We start from the raw sequence: 16,777 nt of genomic DNA on the forward strand, positions 1-16,777 counted from the left end.
CTCGTTCACTCTCACGAGAAAGTGAACCAAGGGTGATCTGGAGTTGTGCTGGTTAGAATGTTGAATTATGAGTACTCCCACTCTGAGCAACCTTGGGCCCTTTCTCCTCCCCTTGCTTCCAAGGACATTTCCTCTAGCCAAGAGGGGACGTCAAAGCAACACCACTTTACTGAACCATCTAGGTGCAGTTTTTCTTTCAATGCTTTTTGCGGAGAACATGTGGTTTCTCAGTGTATTAGGGAAACTAGACTCAGAACGGGATTGAGATACAGATTCCAAAAACTTCTTGGCTAATCACTGCTTAGCATTCAAAAGCCTGGAAGGAAAACTTACTAATCAAAATAAAAGGAATGATTTATACAAAGGAAATATGACAAAATATATTGCATATGTAAGGACTTAGATGATAGGAGGGTATTACTCTCCTATTTAAATTGCCAATCTATAGTTAACATTTGTTAAATTATCACCCAATTTAAAATTGCAACCACATTGTCATCCCTAAAACTCCCTATTTGTGGGCTCAGCTTTATTTTTCTTCAATTCTTCAGACACCTCTGACTTGATTATCTGTCCCTCCTCACTAGAATGAATTCCCATAAAGGTAAAGACTTTTGTTTATTCCCTGCCCCTCCCTGCCTACCCAACCCACCAAATGCCCACGACTGTAGCCCTGGCATCTAGAACAATGCCTGGAAAACAGGAAGTGATCAATAAATATTTTTTGAAAGAAAAATGAGTGAATCCTGCCAGAGAATCTGATTGGGTGGACTATAGAATAACAGTGTCTTTTACTACTTTATTGAAGCAAACATTCTATACAACACATTGCATATATTTAAACTGTATAATGTAATGACCATTGTCATGGAATGTTCCCATAAAAAACACCATTTTGAAGACACTGAACATTGCTATGGCCTCCAATGTTTCCTTGTGCCCTTTTGTAGTCTCTTCCTCCCTCTACTCCTGTCCCTGGGACCCTTGAACAATGTAGGTGTTGTGAGCACTGATCATCCCCAAATTAGGAAGTCAAAAATTGGCATGTAACTTTTGATTCCCCTACAACTTAATTACTAATAGCCTACTATTGATCAGAAGCCTTACTGATAACTTAAGTAATCAATTAACACATATATGGTGTATGCATTATATACTGCATTTTTACAATCAAATAAGCTAGAGAAAAGAAAACGTTATTAAGACAATCCTAAGGAAGAGAATATATCCTTACTACTCATTATGTGGAAGTGGATCGTCATAAGGGTCTTCATCTTTGTCTTCATACTGAATAGACTGAGGAAGAGAAGAGTTGGTCTTGCTGTCTCAGGGGTGGCAGAGACGGAAGAACATTTGCATATAAGTGGACCCTTGCAGTTCAATGCCATGTTGTTCAAGATCAACTCTACCAATTTTCTCTCTATCATTATGCTATCATATAGTATATCCTCTTTTTCCTTCTGGCTTCTTTCACTTAGCATAAGGTTTTGAGATTTATCCACTGATAAATTTGTGATTTGGTCCTTCTATATTGTTGAGTTATATTCTAATATATGGGTGTATCACATTTTGTTTGTCTATTTATCTGTTAATGGACAATTGTTTTTAGTTTGGGGCTCTTATAAATAAAGAGCTATGAAAATTCACATACGATTCTTTCTGTGGACAAAATCGTTGTTTCCCTTGGGCAAAATAATGAGGAATTGAGTGACTAGATCAAATGGCAAGTTCATATTTAATTTTTTAAGAAACAGCATGTTTTCTAAGTGGTTGCACTACATTTGCATTCCCACTTGTACTAAAATATAAGTCTAGTTTTCCACATCCTCAGTAACGGCCAGTCGTCTTAATTTTGTTTGCGCTAATGGATTAGAGTGTTAGATACCACTAATGTCGTATCTCTTAGGGTTTTAATTTGTATTTCCCTGGCAGCTAATGTATTAAGCATCTTTTCAGGTGTGTATTTGTCATTTGTATATCTTGTTTTGTAAAGCAATGGTTCAATCATTTTTGCCCATTTTTATTGTATTATTATATTTACATTTTGAGAGTCTTTATGTATTCAGGATTCAAACCCTATATATATTGTGAGTACTTTCTCTAATTCGATGGCTTACTTTTTGTTTCTTTAGTGGTGTCTTTCAAAAAGCAAAAGAGATGAATGTTAATAAAATTCAATTTATAAATTTTCTTTTATGGCTCATGTTCTTTGTGTGCTATTTTGGAATCTTGCCTGCCTTAATATTGCAAAGATAATCTGCTAGGTTTTCTCCTAGAAATTTTGTAGTTTTAGCTTTACATCTAGGTGTATTGCCCATTTCAAGTTAGTTATTGTATTGTATATGGTATGAAGTAAGGATCAATGTTTATTTTCCCCCACCCCATGTCAACATTTCCAGTATTTCTGGTACCATTGGGAAGACTTTCCTTCCTCCATTGGATAGTCCTGACATCTTTTTCAAAACTCAATCAATTATCCACATGGACGTACTTATGGATTCTTCCTTCCTCCCATTGATCTGTCTTTTCACCAACTATTAATATGTTGGTTCTTTTATGTTAATCTTGTACTCAAATTTATAGTAAAAGCTTAGTAGATTTATTTCATTGTTAATTTGAATCCATGGAAAAGCAGCAGAAAAATTGAGGAAGCATAATTTTAATATAAAAAGAAACAAAAATAATTCTCACAATGTAGCATCAATTTTATTTATGGTAAGGCATATTACAAGTAATTATTCAAAAGATATACTAGAGCAATTGTTTAAATATTTCATAATGATAATTTGTAACAACATATGTAATCAAGGTACTAAGTTTCTTTTCTTTTCCTGACTTCATGTATCAATTTCAGACCCACCACAGACCTTCTTATCCAATAAATTCAAGAGTGTAATTAGAAGTATATTTATTTAGAATACAACTGAGCTAGTATTGCTTTTCCTATATTTCTTGTAAAGTACTATTTTAGCTGAATAAAGAGTACTCCCCCTTGTAATCTTGTTTTTTTTTCACTGAGAGGTGTTTTATTTAAAAGCATTTCCAATGATAAAAGTGGAAATAATAAGGATATAGAAAACAATCTATATATGACAAATAAATGATAAGGCTGATGGTATTATAAAGACACATTTATATTTGAAGAATTTGAACTTTTGGGGTCCTCTGAAATGGCTTATTTTTATTCTCAGGAAATCCAAAGACTTCCAGAGTGAGCCTGGAGACGTCATGAGCAGGTCTCATCTGTATTATATTCCGCTGTAACTGCCCAGTGGGTTTATCTTGCCCTCTGCCCACATTGAGCCAACTGCCCACATAGAGCCAATCAAGGCACGGGGACTGCAGTAGACAAAGAGTTCTATGCACACAGAGCAGGCTCAAATCAGCTTTCCTGAAAATTCAGAGGCTAGGGTTTTTCAAGTATAGTTTTGTGGGCAGAGGGTTTGGGGGCATGAGAAATGCTGACTGGTTGGGGATACAATCATCAAAGTGCAGAAAATGGTCCTCCCGAACTGAGTCCAACTTTGGTTGGGGGTCACAGAGGAGCTGCTCCTTTAGGTGGGGCCATCTGGTCATCAGAAATGCAGAAGTGGGCCGGATATGGTGACTCATGTCTGTAATTCCAGCACTTTGGGAGGCCAAGGCAGGTGGATTACCTGAGGCCAAGAGTCAAAACCAACCTGCCCAATATGGCAAAACCCCATCTCTACTAAAAATACAAAAATTAGCCAGGCATGGTAGTGGGTGCCTGTAATCCCAGCTACTCGGGAGGCTGAGGCAGGAGAATCGCTTGAATCTGGGAGGCAGAGGTTGCAGTGAGCCGCGATCACAACACTGGACTCCAGCCTGGGTGACAGAGCAAGATTCCATCTCAAAAAAAAAAAAAAAAAAGTGCAGAAGCCTGACAAGATATTTCAAAAGACCAATCTTAGATTCTACAATAGTGATGTTATTTACAGGAATAACAGGGAAAGTTGCATAGCTTGTGACCTCCGGAATAATGGCTGGTTATCATTTAAATGTGTCTATACCTTAGCAGAATTTAGGCCCCTCTCCTCTTAACCTAGTGGCCTTTCATTAGTTTCACACAGGCAGTTTAGTTTGGGGAAGGGTTGTTACTATTTAAGCTATAAAGTTAATTTCTCCCAAAGTTAAGTTGGTCCACACTCAGGAATGACCACGGGCCGGTGGAGGTAAGATAGTTAGTTAGGTCAGAGCTATTCACTGTCATAATTTTCTCACTGTTAGGATTTTTGCATACGTTGTTTCACAACTATATTTCCATGTCCAAAAATGAGTATAGTGAAATCAAAATAAAAACCAACAATGTCTTTCCACTTTTGGCCTTAACATAAGTTATTCTAATGGAAATCATCAAGATTGTTAGGTCAGTTAAATAAGCCTATTCCAAAATCTGCAATTCATTACAATCCAGCACGATAAATGAGGCATAAAAGGAATCTGATCTCCTAGTAAAAGATGGATTCTCTTACTATACTTCAAATTCTTAAAGCAGGATTCGTGATCCTGATTTTCCTACAAGTGTGCCTGAAAATGTATCACAAAGAAATTCTTCAATGTGACATAAAGTCATAAATAATAAATGTTTGATAAGCAGATTTTTAGCAGGGAGTTTGTCTGAACTGCGTTCTCACAATGGTAGTTCAACTGGTGAAAGTCAACTCATTTCAGCAAAACATTGATTTTATCAGTAAGTATTGTTTCTTACTGTCATCCATAGGACAAGACAGGCAGTCATCCAGGAAGCTATGTACTTATTAAAGTGGCAAAAAAAGAGAGATTTCTATAACTGGGAAATTTCTCAGACCACCTTGTGAGCAAGCAGAATGAATATCAATAGCCATGTCAAAAGGTTCAAATATTTGCTTTACAGTTAGCACCAGGGCAAATTACTCAGCCACTCTCAGTATCTTCCTCTGTAAAACAGGAATAATACCATCTGCTTATGAGGGCTTTGGGGAAGATAAAAGGAATTAATACAAATAAAGGACTTAGACTTCTTCTTGGCATAGAGTAACTATACCATAAATGTTAACGGATAACTTGTACCTTCAAAATAAGCAAGCAATAAAAATGTTTCCAAAGATACCAAGAAGCATAAAATTCACACACAGTTATGCAACAAATCAAGCATTACAGTACTTGGATGAATATGTAAATATATTACATCATCTCATTTTTATACACCTTCAAATATTTTATAGACAACACTGATATTTCACATCCCACAATGAAAGGCTTGAAGCATCTTTCCTGAGCAAATATTTAAAGTTACATACTAGAAAGGAAAACCAAAGGCCCAACAGAAATTCATCCTTTAGGGGGACCAAGTTCTGTCATTATACATTTAAATAAAGTTTGTTCTTTCCTGAGTATATGTCTGCATTTCTGCAAGTTAGGTCTTATCCACTGCAATCACAAACTCCACCTATAAAGAAGACATATATCAGAATTTAAGCACATGTTCACAAAAACTCTAGATATACTGCTCCAATTCATGAATTCAGATTCTTCCTGGCTGCAAACAGCAGCCATTCTTCCCTTAAGCCTACAATAAATACATTTTCATGGAAGTATGGGCTAACACCATTATTTTTCTATTCCCCCCAATATTTTATTTAGATACTATTAATAAATATCAAGAAGAAAATTTGTCACAAAGGCAGAGGATACCATGTGCACCCCTATGTGTTTATGCATATAGGTTACCTCTAGAAACCAATTTTAATCCCAGAACTACTGAAGAACAGTCATTCTCTAAGGTGTGGTGAGGCAGCCATGATTCTCAATTTCAGAGGGGGGTACAGTTTGGGGAATTAGCTAAAAGGAATCTGCTCTTTCTCATGCCCATAATTCAGTTGAGTATAATTCTCCCACAAACAATGGATCAGGAGATGAACTTATGTCACTGTGAGATCTTTCTTATCATCCAAAAGTCAACTTTCAAATATGCATGCTCATTTATACATATATATGCCTTTCATACATATATATGCAGAAAATGTATGCTCATTCATACATATAAACACCCTCCCTTTTATTTATACACTTAAAAACCACTATCAAAAACTCAGAGTTGACAATCTTAAAACAATCCCATTAGGAAGAAAAATTGAAAACAAGATTTAGATTTTTTTTTTTAATTTAAAGCAGAATCTGTCTACCATCATGGGAAGGCACCTGGTTCCTTCATCTATTTGGTAAGTTTTGAAGAGTCCTTCCATTACTTATATATTTGTTTGATTTTCTAATATGTCATCTTCTTGCAAAGCCATTGGTGTGTAATAAGTTCAATTTAAATAATGGCATTGTGCCATTTTAACATGAAGTTTGTGCTGTGTTTCAGAGAATAAATAAGACTTACGCAGTCTTTCTAAATCAGATCTTCATCCAGCCAGTTCATTTCCGTAACCTAATCAGCATGAAATAAGGGGAAATACCTTCGGTCTTCAATTCGCTGCAGAAAAGACAACACGAAGATCAAAATGGAGAATGCTAAACTCTGGTGATCATGGCTAGACCACCATACTCAACTACCACAATACATTAATATCAAATCTGAACTAACTCCTTTGTTCTAAGCGATGTCTTAATAGATGTATTCTGTTCCCCATGATATACAGTAGAATCGCATTGTGAAAGCATTTAATGTATGCAGATTCTGCTAGATGTAACAGGACAAGAATGAGGGAGCATGAGGGAAGCCAGACAGAGGAAGAGCCTGTATCTGCCATTCCACCTGGTGAAGAGGTTCCCCAGAGTGAGCTGGAGATGACAAAACACAGATCTACTGTTCTCTCAGGCTGTTTTAGTTCAGCGCATTTTGCATAGCCTGAATTTATTTCCTCACTCTGAGATTCTAGTATTTAAAACTGTAAGTACATATGTACTTACAATATATATATATGTACATATATATGTACTTACAGTATATATATATATATATGTACACGACATATATGCATGCATACACATATATACATGTGGATATTTCATTGTTGTTCAACAACATGGCCCCTAATCCCAAGCAAACCACTCAAGAAACATCAGCCTGGACACAGTGGCTCATGACTGTAATCCCAACATTTTGGGAGGCTGAGATGGGAGAATCACTTGAGCCCAGGAGTTCAAGACCAGTCTAGGCAGCATAGCAAGACCCTATTCTCTACAAAAAGAAAATAGCCAGGTATGATGGTGTGCCTGTAGCCCAGCTACTGGGGAGGCTGAGGTGGGAAAATCCCTTGAGCCCAGGAGTTTGAGGTTAAGGTGAGCTATGATTACGCTACTGCACTCCAGCCTGGGCCACAGAGTGAGACTTGTCAAAAGAGAAAAAACAGAGAGAATGAAAGGAAGAGGAGGGAAGGAGAGGGGCTGGTTGGGAGGAGGGGAGGGCAAAGGAAGGGCAAGGAGGGGGAAGGAGAGGAGGGGAGAAAGGGCTGAGAGAAGAAAGTAGGGAAGGGAGGGAGGGAGAGAGGGAGGGAGGGAGGAAGGAAGAAAGGAAGGAAAGAGGGACCTATATGTTCTAATGCTCAAGTAAAAAAGAAAAAACCTTGTTTGTACTCCCTGAGAGAATGTGTAGAGATTTGCCAGGATTAAATTTTTATGTGTGCATATTTCTCTGATTTCAGTCTTTTTTTTTTTTTTTTTTGAGATAGAGTTTCGATCTTGTTACCCAGGCTAGAGTGCAATGGCGCAATCTCGGCTCACCGCAGCCTCCGCCTCCTGGGTTCAGGCAATTCTCCTGCCTCAGCCTCCTGAGTAGCTGGGATTATAGGCACGCGCCACCATGCCCGGCTAATTTTTTTGTATTTTTAGTAGAGACAGGGTTTCACCATGTTGCCCAGGATGGTCTCGATCTCTTGACCTCGTGATCCACCCACCTCAGCCTCCCAAAGTGCTGGGATTACAGGCGTGAGCCACCGCGCCCAGCTCTGATTTCAGTCTTAACAGTTTTCTTTATACTCAAATCTCTCCCTAGAGTTAATTTCACTACTATATTGGTGAATCCAGATTTACCAAACCAAACTACCACTTCCATGTTTTAAGTAGCCAATGGGTCACATTTCATTTTGCAAATGTGAGTCCTACCTTTATATCAGGGGTCCCCAGCCCCTGGGCCATGGACTGGTACCGGTCTATGGCCTGTTAGGAATAGGACCACACAGCAGGAGGTGAGCAGCAGGCAAGAGAGGGAAGCTTCATCTGTATTTACAGCCATTCCCCAACACTCACATTACCTCCTGAGCGCCACCTCCCATCAGATCAGCAAGGGCATTAGAGTCTCACAGGAGCACGAACCCCATTGTGAACTGTGCATGCCATGGATCTAGGTTGCCTGCTCCTTACGAGAATCTACTGCCGGAATATCTGTCTCACCCCCAGATGAGACCAGCTAGTTACTGGAACACAAGCTCAGGGCTCCCACTAATTCTACATTACAGTGAGTTTATAATTATTTTATTACACATTACAATGTAATAAAAATAGAAATAAATGTAATGCACTTTAATCATCCCAAAACCATCCTCTCCACACTGGTTCATGGAAAAACTGTCTTCCATGAAACCTGGTGCCAAAAAGAATGGGGACTGCTGTTTTACATCATTAACACTAGAATTTCCATCAAAAATCACAGAACAAAGGAGACATTCAGCCTACTGTCACCACTTCAGTTAGGAAATTTCCCCATTTGACCTTTCCCAAGTCATAGGGAGAAGAAAAGTCTTTAAAACAGTAAACCTTTAACTATTAATTAAATACTACTTAATAGCTGTAGCTAAAGAGTTGGCCCAAGAAGTAATTTTCTCCAACATGACCCTTATATACCAGCCAGAGTCTCAGCATTCAATATTAGAGTAGTCACAATATGAAGATAACCAGCTGTTTCCTTGTCTGCTCCGTTATGGCTCCATTCCCTCCAGGGTTCAAGCAGCTAGGACTGGCCACAGTGCTTCACCACCCCAATGGGAACGGCACAGATGGAAGGCAGCAAAACATTGGCCATTCTTCCTTCCCTTGGAATGTTAGGCTTGCCCTCCTAGTCTAAACGTCTCATGTCTCCCCCAACTGAAGTGACTCTACTCGCCCTGTTTCTGAGATGTGGGCATTTCAATTCTTCCTGAGAAACCTCTGGGGCTTCATTTCTTTTCTTTTCTAGAAGTTGCAGGGCTAGTGTCCAGAAAGTTTATAACTTAGCATGCAGAGGCCAAAAGATTTTAGAGGACTTGAATCATAATAGTTTCATCTCTAGTCTCTAATTACATACAGCATTAGCAAAGTGATACTGTTTCAGGCAGTTTTAAAGAGAGAGATGAATCTTCCTGAATTCCAAGACTGATGCTAATCACAGTGGGTCTGATTTTTCCACCTCTGGCACTGGGCTGAAGAGAAGTTCAGAAAATGAGATTCTTCCCTAGAGGGACTAGCTTGGGAAATTCAAAAGCTGCCAGAAGAGGAAGTTTTTAATCACTTTTTAAATGATACATGTAATTACACTATGTTTTCTTTTAAATGATAATTTCATGGGGTTTATGGAAATGAGATATGAGCCCAGATACTGATTCTGCCAAAAACAACCACAACAAAAATTTAACTTAAAAAAATGACTTAGATGGTTTCAATCATCATTTCAATTTCTTTAGTAGGTCATCATCATCACTTGAAATCATTCATTATTAGGTGGTTGTTGAAGATCCTTGTTCTTACCAATGCAAGAAATAAAAATAACTATTCTTGCCCTGGTGGCATTTATATTAACAATTTATTAGATTTGACAATATAGCAATTTCAATAAATGCCAACAATTAAAGTTTAAAATGTCCATCAATGGCACAAAAAATATGAGCAACAGAAGAAGAAAGAGTGTAAAGGAGATGATCTGTAATGTCTAGATCTTGGAGTTGAGATTGGGCTTGTTTTAGGGCAAAGAAGAAAAAAAAGAGGTAATGTAAATTTGTTCATTAATTTATTTAGTATTTCTATGTTAGGCCTTGAAGATTAAATGATGAACAAGATTAACACAGTTCTTAATAGAAACTGGGAGACAGATAATAAACAAATTATTACATAAGTACTGACAGACTGGCATCTTTCTCAAGTGGGTTGAATGGCAAACGTGTTCAACACAGGTTGTGAAGACAGGGTGGAAGAAGACAAAGACCTTACCTTGTAGAAACAGCCTTAGATACCTTTGTCCTAGTAGTTTCAGATGAAAGTGCTACCTGGGTTTTTAGTTCTTTATTCTAAAATTGAAAAAAATGCAGAGATCAAATCGCTAACATATTTATTACCTACCCCCTCAATGCTTCTATTCAACCCAACGCCTGCTTCACTCCTTGGCAGTAAGTTTGTTATTGCAATTATACTATAGAACAAAGACAATAGCCAGTTGAAAGTCCCTAAATATTATCTCGGAAGATGCAGATACTCCCTGAAAAATGCGTAATTTACCAAGGGACTAAAATATAGTATTCTGATTTAGCATCTGAAATTCAACAGCTGAAGTATCTATATTTTATTTTACAGAGTTTTAAAAATATAGACAAATGAGAAGAACTTTTAAAGAACCTTGTTAAAGATACCCACAATATCGATCACATGTTCATCTTTCTTTTGAGATCTCTTGATTATAAACCCCGTGAAAATAGGTCCCATCTGCTTTTTACTATTAATATAAGTTCATGGCCTCTATAGCCTCCATTTTCTTATGAAGCCTTAGTTTCTTCATATCTATACTAGTGGTAAATAATACATGTTTGCCCACCTTGTGTAAGTTGTTGGAAGAAACAACATATGAACATAATATTTTATATCTGGAAGCACTCTCGTAATTCTGGAAGTTCATGCAACAGCTAAGAAAAGGAATGGTTAGGGTGCAAGTTCTCAGGTACAAATCCTGGCACGGCCACTTACTGGTTATGTGACCTCATTTAGGATACTTAGCCTCTCTGTGCCTAATTTCCTCATCTGTATTGCAGATATAATAACGCCTTCTTCACAGATTCAAAATGAGATAAAAAATATGTCAAGTGCTCAGCTAGTGCCTGGCACAGATTTTAAGACTTAAAAGGAGTTGGTTATGATTTTCTAGTCCAAGTGCCTTTTTTTTTTTTTTTTTTTTTTTTTTGAGACAATGTCTGGCTCCGTCGTCCAGGCTGGAGTGCAGTGGCACAATCTCGGCTCACTTCAACTTCCAACTCTTGGGCTGAAACCATCAGGCTGTCACTCAGCCTCCCCAGTAGCTGGGACCACAAGCGTATGCCACCATGCCTAACTAATTTTTATATTTTTGGTAGAGACAGGGTTTCACCATGTTGCTCAGGCTGGTCTTAAATTCCTGGACTTGAGCGATCTGCCTGCCTCAGCCTCCCGAAGTGCTGGGATTGCAGGTGTGAGCCACTGTGCTCAGCCCCAAGTACCATTTTTATAACTATAAATTGAATTCCAAAGACTTCCAGTGCCCCGCACCCTATTCACGGCAGAGTTCAATGCCAGGCTGTGTACTCCCCTCCAGAGCCAGTGCTTTCCCTACAACACAGCCAAGCGAGCAATTTTACTTCCCAGAGCTGGAAAGTGAGACTTAAAACTGAAGGATCATGACCAGTTCTGAATTGCTCGTGAGTTGCACTGGCAGGCCAGGGGTCTTTAAAGGACACACCCACATTAAAGTGTCTGGGACCAAAAGGCAGCTGGGTGGAACAATGACAGGTGATGAACAGGGACACCGGCTCCCTTCCCTTTCAAGGAAAACAGGCTTAGAGCGTCATGTAATTATAGTTTAAAAGGTATTTTCTTTCTTTCCTGTTTTTTCTTTTTTTGAGACAGGGTCTCACCCTGTCCCCTAGGCTGGAGTGCCGTGGTGTGACCTCAGTGTTACAGGGTGTCTTTTATCTGGCTGGAAGTCTTTGTGGCTGGTGGCACCTTTGCCAGAGTTTTGCTTGGGTCTGCTGGGCTCATTTTATTCACTGAGCCTGGCAGGCTGCATGCTACTGGCCTAGGTCTCATGCCTGCCAAAGGCAAGTCAGATGTGGAATGGCGAGGGTTGTGTGACCAAGCATGGGGTCTACTACTGTGCACAGTCAAACATGCCGGCTGCTACAGTGGGGTGTGCAGTTCCAGGTACTGGCATGGGTGCTGAGGCTGCAGCCGGACCAGGCGCATCACAAGCAGCTTCCACAGCTGGCACCAGGGAACACAGTGGCACCTGGAAGCTTGGAGATGCCAGGAACCGCAAGGCCCCAAAGAGAGAGTCACAGCCCTAGTTCAGGGAGCTCCCAGGTCTGGGATCCCCAAAGGGCCACAGCTCTTTCCTTCTCTTTGCCTGCAACATGCCGAGCAAGGGGCATGTCTCAGCCCTGTTTGTATTACAGCTCTTTTAACCCGGGCATCCATTGGGTCCTGAGTTCTTGTCCTGCAACCAGGAAGAATGAAGTACACAGACAAGTGGAGGTCAAGCAAGATGAAGAGGAGCTCTGCTGAACAATAGAACAGCTCAGAGGAAACCTGCAGCAGGCAGCTCCTTTCCGCACCCAGGAGCTGTGTCCTAACGAACGTCCAGCTCCTTGCAGAGAAGGTAGCTCCTCTCTGCTAGGCAAGTAATCCCAACAAGTGTTCAGCTATCAACAGAGAGGGTAGCTCCTCTCTACAGCTGGCTATCCCATCATCTGTGCAGCTCTCAGCAGAGAGGAAGCCTTAGAGTGGGTGCCTCCTCTCTGCAGGCAGGGGGTAAACCTGGGGTTTTTATGGCCTCAAAAGGGAGGAAGTGTGTGCTGATTGGTCCATGGGTGGCCATGGGCGGCCATGGGTGGGCCCAGAAAAGGCAACACAAGTTCCCACTCCAGTCCACAGGGGCTGGCAGCCCAGCCCTAAGCCTTTAGGACCTCCCTGGCTTAAAGGTGGGAACTCACTGGGGAACTGCCCCTTCTGACCAGGAGCCTGTCTGCCTTCTGCTGTGGTTCATCACGCCCAGGCTGTTTGTGCCAAGGGGCACCTTCAGGGCAGTGCCAAGCTGCCCTCAGCACCCCCTTGGCTTCCCTCCCATGCCTGTTGGTGCCCAAAGTCTAGAGGGAGTTGAGGCAGAAAGGAGCTGGCATGTCAGCACTATTCCGACCATGCACATACCCAGCTGGACTGTGACAGTGACCAGGCTTGGACCCAATTTTGCTCTGAGACTGGAGAGGGTGCCAACAGCAGGGGGAAGCCAAGCAGTGGGCGCAGGCACTTCCAAGCCTGCAAGGGTGGGATGGAGGCCTTCCCAGTCCCCTAAGAGTACAGGGATTCCTGAATCTGCATTCACAGTTCAGTCAGGTGGAGCTGTGCCCAGTGGGGGTCGGGCTCTTGTGGGCTCCATGGAGCATGCAGCCCTGACCACGCCTCCCTGCTGCAGCCAGTAAGAGGGCAGTGGCCCCTCCAGATGGCCCACCACAGATATCAATGGCTCACTGCAACCTCCACCTCCGCCTCCTGGGTTCAAGTGATTCTCTTGCCTCAGCCTTCTGAGTAGCTAGGTTTACAAGCATGTGCCCCTCACACCCAGCCAATGTTTGTATTTTTTTTTTTTAGTAGAGGCAGGGTTTTGCCATGTTGACCAGACTGGTAGTGAACTCCTGGCCTCAAGTGATCCATCCTCCTTAGGCTCCCAAAGTGCTGAGATTACAGGTGGGAGCCACTGCACCCAGCCTACAAGATATTTTCTGAAATTCCACCTGATGGTTTGGAGTAAGTCAATGGTTTAGAGTCAGTCTTGAATTGTGCCCCTTCTTAGCTCTCAGCATTTATCATTAATAATAATTGAAAGATGGGTCCAGTATCTTCATATGCAATCATCATTCCACTGTAAAATTTCAAGGGTGAAGCTAAGTTTCACCCAGGAAATGTACTTCAGATTTGATCAATTAATGATAAAGATCTCCTCATATAATGAATATAAATCTATTATACACTCCAAACAAGTGTAGGCACATATTATAGGCCAAGCATGTGTCTAGAAAAAAAAGTCCCTCTCTAAGTACTTTACACGTGATGAAGCAATTTGAAATGCACTCTCTTGATGACAAGCACCATTGGAATGAAAATATTCTGTGGCTGGTCAATTAGGTAAAAGCTACTTAGGTTTTCCCAGAATAAACTCCCAGTTTCTCAACCAATTCAGTACCAAACAATACAAAAGCATAAGAGTTTTTATGTTAGATCCTCTTTAATTTATTTTAAATTCCATGCTGATTTGTTTCATCTACCAGATTTAGGTATTTAGTCTTGATTCATAGACTTTTCTGATTTTTCCCTTAACTAGGACACTATATGCATGAGTTTTATTTAAAAACTGCAAATCACTGGCCAGAATATGTCTGCCATTATTATGGCTCTGTCTAAGGATAGTTTATTCACATAGTTTTCAAAAAGAATATAATTTTTGCATACTTAATATTTTAGCAACACACTCCAAGAATTAAATTTTAAGAATGATGGTGCTTATATAAACTAGGATACTCTTCAAAGTTTATAAAACGGAGTAATTTCTGAAGATGCATTTCCCTAGGAGCAGGTCCTTAGTGAAAAAATGAAAAATGCAAGAAATATGAGTGTCAGAGCAGTAAATTAAGATGAAGAAAGATATGCAAAAACAGGAAGTAAGTAATTTTGGTAGGGTTAAGCAGAAATTTTCTGGTGGTGTTTAAAACTGGTTAAGAAGAATTAAAGATTTTTTTAAAAGATAGGGTTATATGAGTCAATTTTATCGCCTATAGGCAGGAAAAAAACTTGCTAGAACAGAAAGACCACCACAGGAAAAAAGTGTTTCCATGACTTAAAAGCTAGAAGTAAAATAGAAAATATTTAATACAGTAATTGTGACAATGACTAAAATCAATATAAAAGATCATGAAAATTTAATGATATAACCATGTGTTTAAAAATATATTGGATGCACATATATATTTCACAAACATGTATACACACACACACACACACACACACACTTATTTAATCACCCAGTGTGTTAGTCTGTACTGACGCTGCTAATAAAGATGTACCCAAGACTGGGTAATTTATAAAGAAAAGAGGTTTAATGGACTCACAGTTGCACATGGCTGGGAAGGCCTCACAATCATGGCAGAAGGCAAAATAGACACAAAGATACATCCTACATGGAGGCAGGCAAGAGAGAATGAGAACCAAGCAAAAGGGGTTTCCCCTTATAAAGCCATCAGATTTCATGAGACTTATTCACTATCACAAGAACAGTAAGGGAGAAACTATCCTCATGATTCAATTATCTCACTGGGTCCCTCCCACAACACATGGGAATTATGGGAGTTACAATTCAAGATGAGATTCAGATGAGGATACAGCTAAACCGTGTCACCCAGCTATCCAGATAAGCAGATATTGGCGGGGAGGCATGTGCTGCAAAGCCAAGCAGACTCAAATGCAGGTTTTGCCTCTGCTAGCCAAGTGATTTTAAACAAGTTGCTCAACTTTTCTGACCCTCAGATTTTTTACTTGCAAAATGTAGTCAATAATAAACTCTCCTGGAGCAGCTTTGAGGATTAAAGAAAACCAAATATGTAGCATGACTAAACAGAGACAAATGATTTTAGTATGAATGAGAAAGTGATGCTGTCTTTAGGATTTACAAAGTTGATGTGTTTAAAATGTTGCTCAAGCTCTGATGATCATTTTTCATAAACTGAATCAGTGCATCCTGTTATTTCAGGAATTCCAAAATGGGCAGTGGCCTTAAATTTGCAGTGCAAGATAGTGTACCCCTGCACATTTTATTCTAGTTTAAAACTTTATGATAAGGCATTCACTAGGAATAGGATAGAAATCTATTTACTGTGGGGCTGGGTGAAATGGTTCACACTTGTAATCCCAGCACTTTGGGTGGCCAAGGCAGGAGAATCACTTGAGCCCAGGGGTTTGAAACCAGCCCTGGCAACACAGTGAAACTCTGCCTCTACAATTTTTTTAAAATAAAATTAGTCAGGTATGATAGTGTGCACCTGTATTCCCAGCTACACAGAAGGCTGAAGTAGGAGGATTGCTTGAGCCTGGGAGGTTGAGGCTGCAGTGAGCCATGATCATGCCACAGCACTCCAGACTGAGACCCTGTCTCTAAAAAACAGACAATAAAATAAAATAAAATAAAATAAGTTGAACCACTATGGCTCAAGGTCACTATATTTACATATTTAGATACCTGATCCAACATCACATGCTCAGAGATGCCCTCCCTAATCCCTATTACTCTATGACTCCTCACAGTTTTCCATTCTTCCTCAGAGTACTTAGCACTTCCTAATGAAGCTGTATACTTGCTTGTTTATTGTCTGTTTTCTCAAAGTATAAGTAAGATGAAGTCAGGGACAATCTGTCACATTCATGGCCATATACCTAGCACTTAAAACATTTCCTGACACATCATAAACACACAAAATATCTACTGAATAAATAAATTAATATGGCTTGGACTTTTTAAATCTCAAATGGGCATGGTAACATTCACTACTGCGAAGGAAAGATTTATCTATTGAAGAAAATAAATGTTGAGAACATAAAGTCACTCATCAGATACTGTTATTATTTGAAACCATTTTTCTATAGAAGTATTAGAAAACACTGGCTTGAGGCTGGGTGCGGTGGCTCACACCTAAATCCCAGCACTTTGGGAGGCCAAAGTGGGTGGATCAGCTGAGGTCAGGAGTTCAAGACCAACCTGGCTAATATGGTGAGACCCTGTCTCTACTAGAAATACAAA

The 16,777-nt window shown here is 39.9% G+C and overlaps 1 protein-coding gene across 3 annotated transcripts in view; it reads right to left on the reverse strand.

The window, feature by feature from the left end:
- The window catches only part of CCDC68 (coiled-coil domain containing 68), a 69,828-nt gene that overhangs the window by 7,280 nt on the left and 45,771 nt on the right, over positions 1-16,777 (reverse strand). For 2 of the 3 annotated variants that reach the window (XM_032293569.1, XM_032293568.1), the window contains 3 exons: positions 10,186-10,262; positions 6,386-6,478; positions 5,047-5,449 (listed from right to left, as the gene is read on the reverse strand). In XM_032293569.1, coding sequence (XP_032149460.1) covers positions 6,421-6,478; positions 10,186-10,262 — 135 coding nt within the window. In that variant the 3' untranslated portion in view covers positions 5,047-5,449; positions 6,386-6,420. Of the gene's footprint in view, positions 1-5,046; positions 5,450-6,385; positions 6,479-10,185; positions 10,263-16,777 lie in introns of those variants that run through there. The other variant, XM_032293571.1, reaches the window with a different exon arrangement.

The sequence above is a fragment of the Sapajus apella genome, unplaced genomic scaffold (assembly GCF_009761245.1).
Source record: "Sapajus apella isolate SASKATOON/1434 unplaced genomic scaffold, GSC_monkey_1.0 scaffold30, whole genome shotgun sequence".
NCBI classification, from domain to species: Eukaryota; Metazoa; Chordata; class Mammalia; order Primates; family Cebidae; genus Sapajus; species Sapajus apella.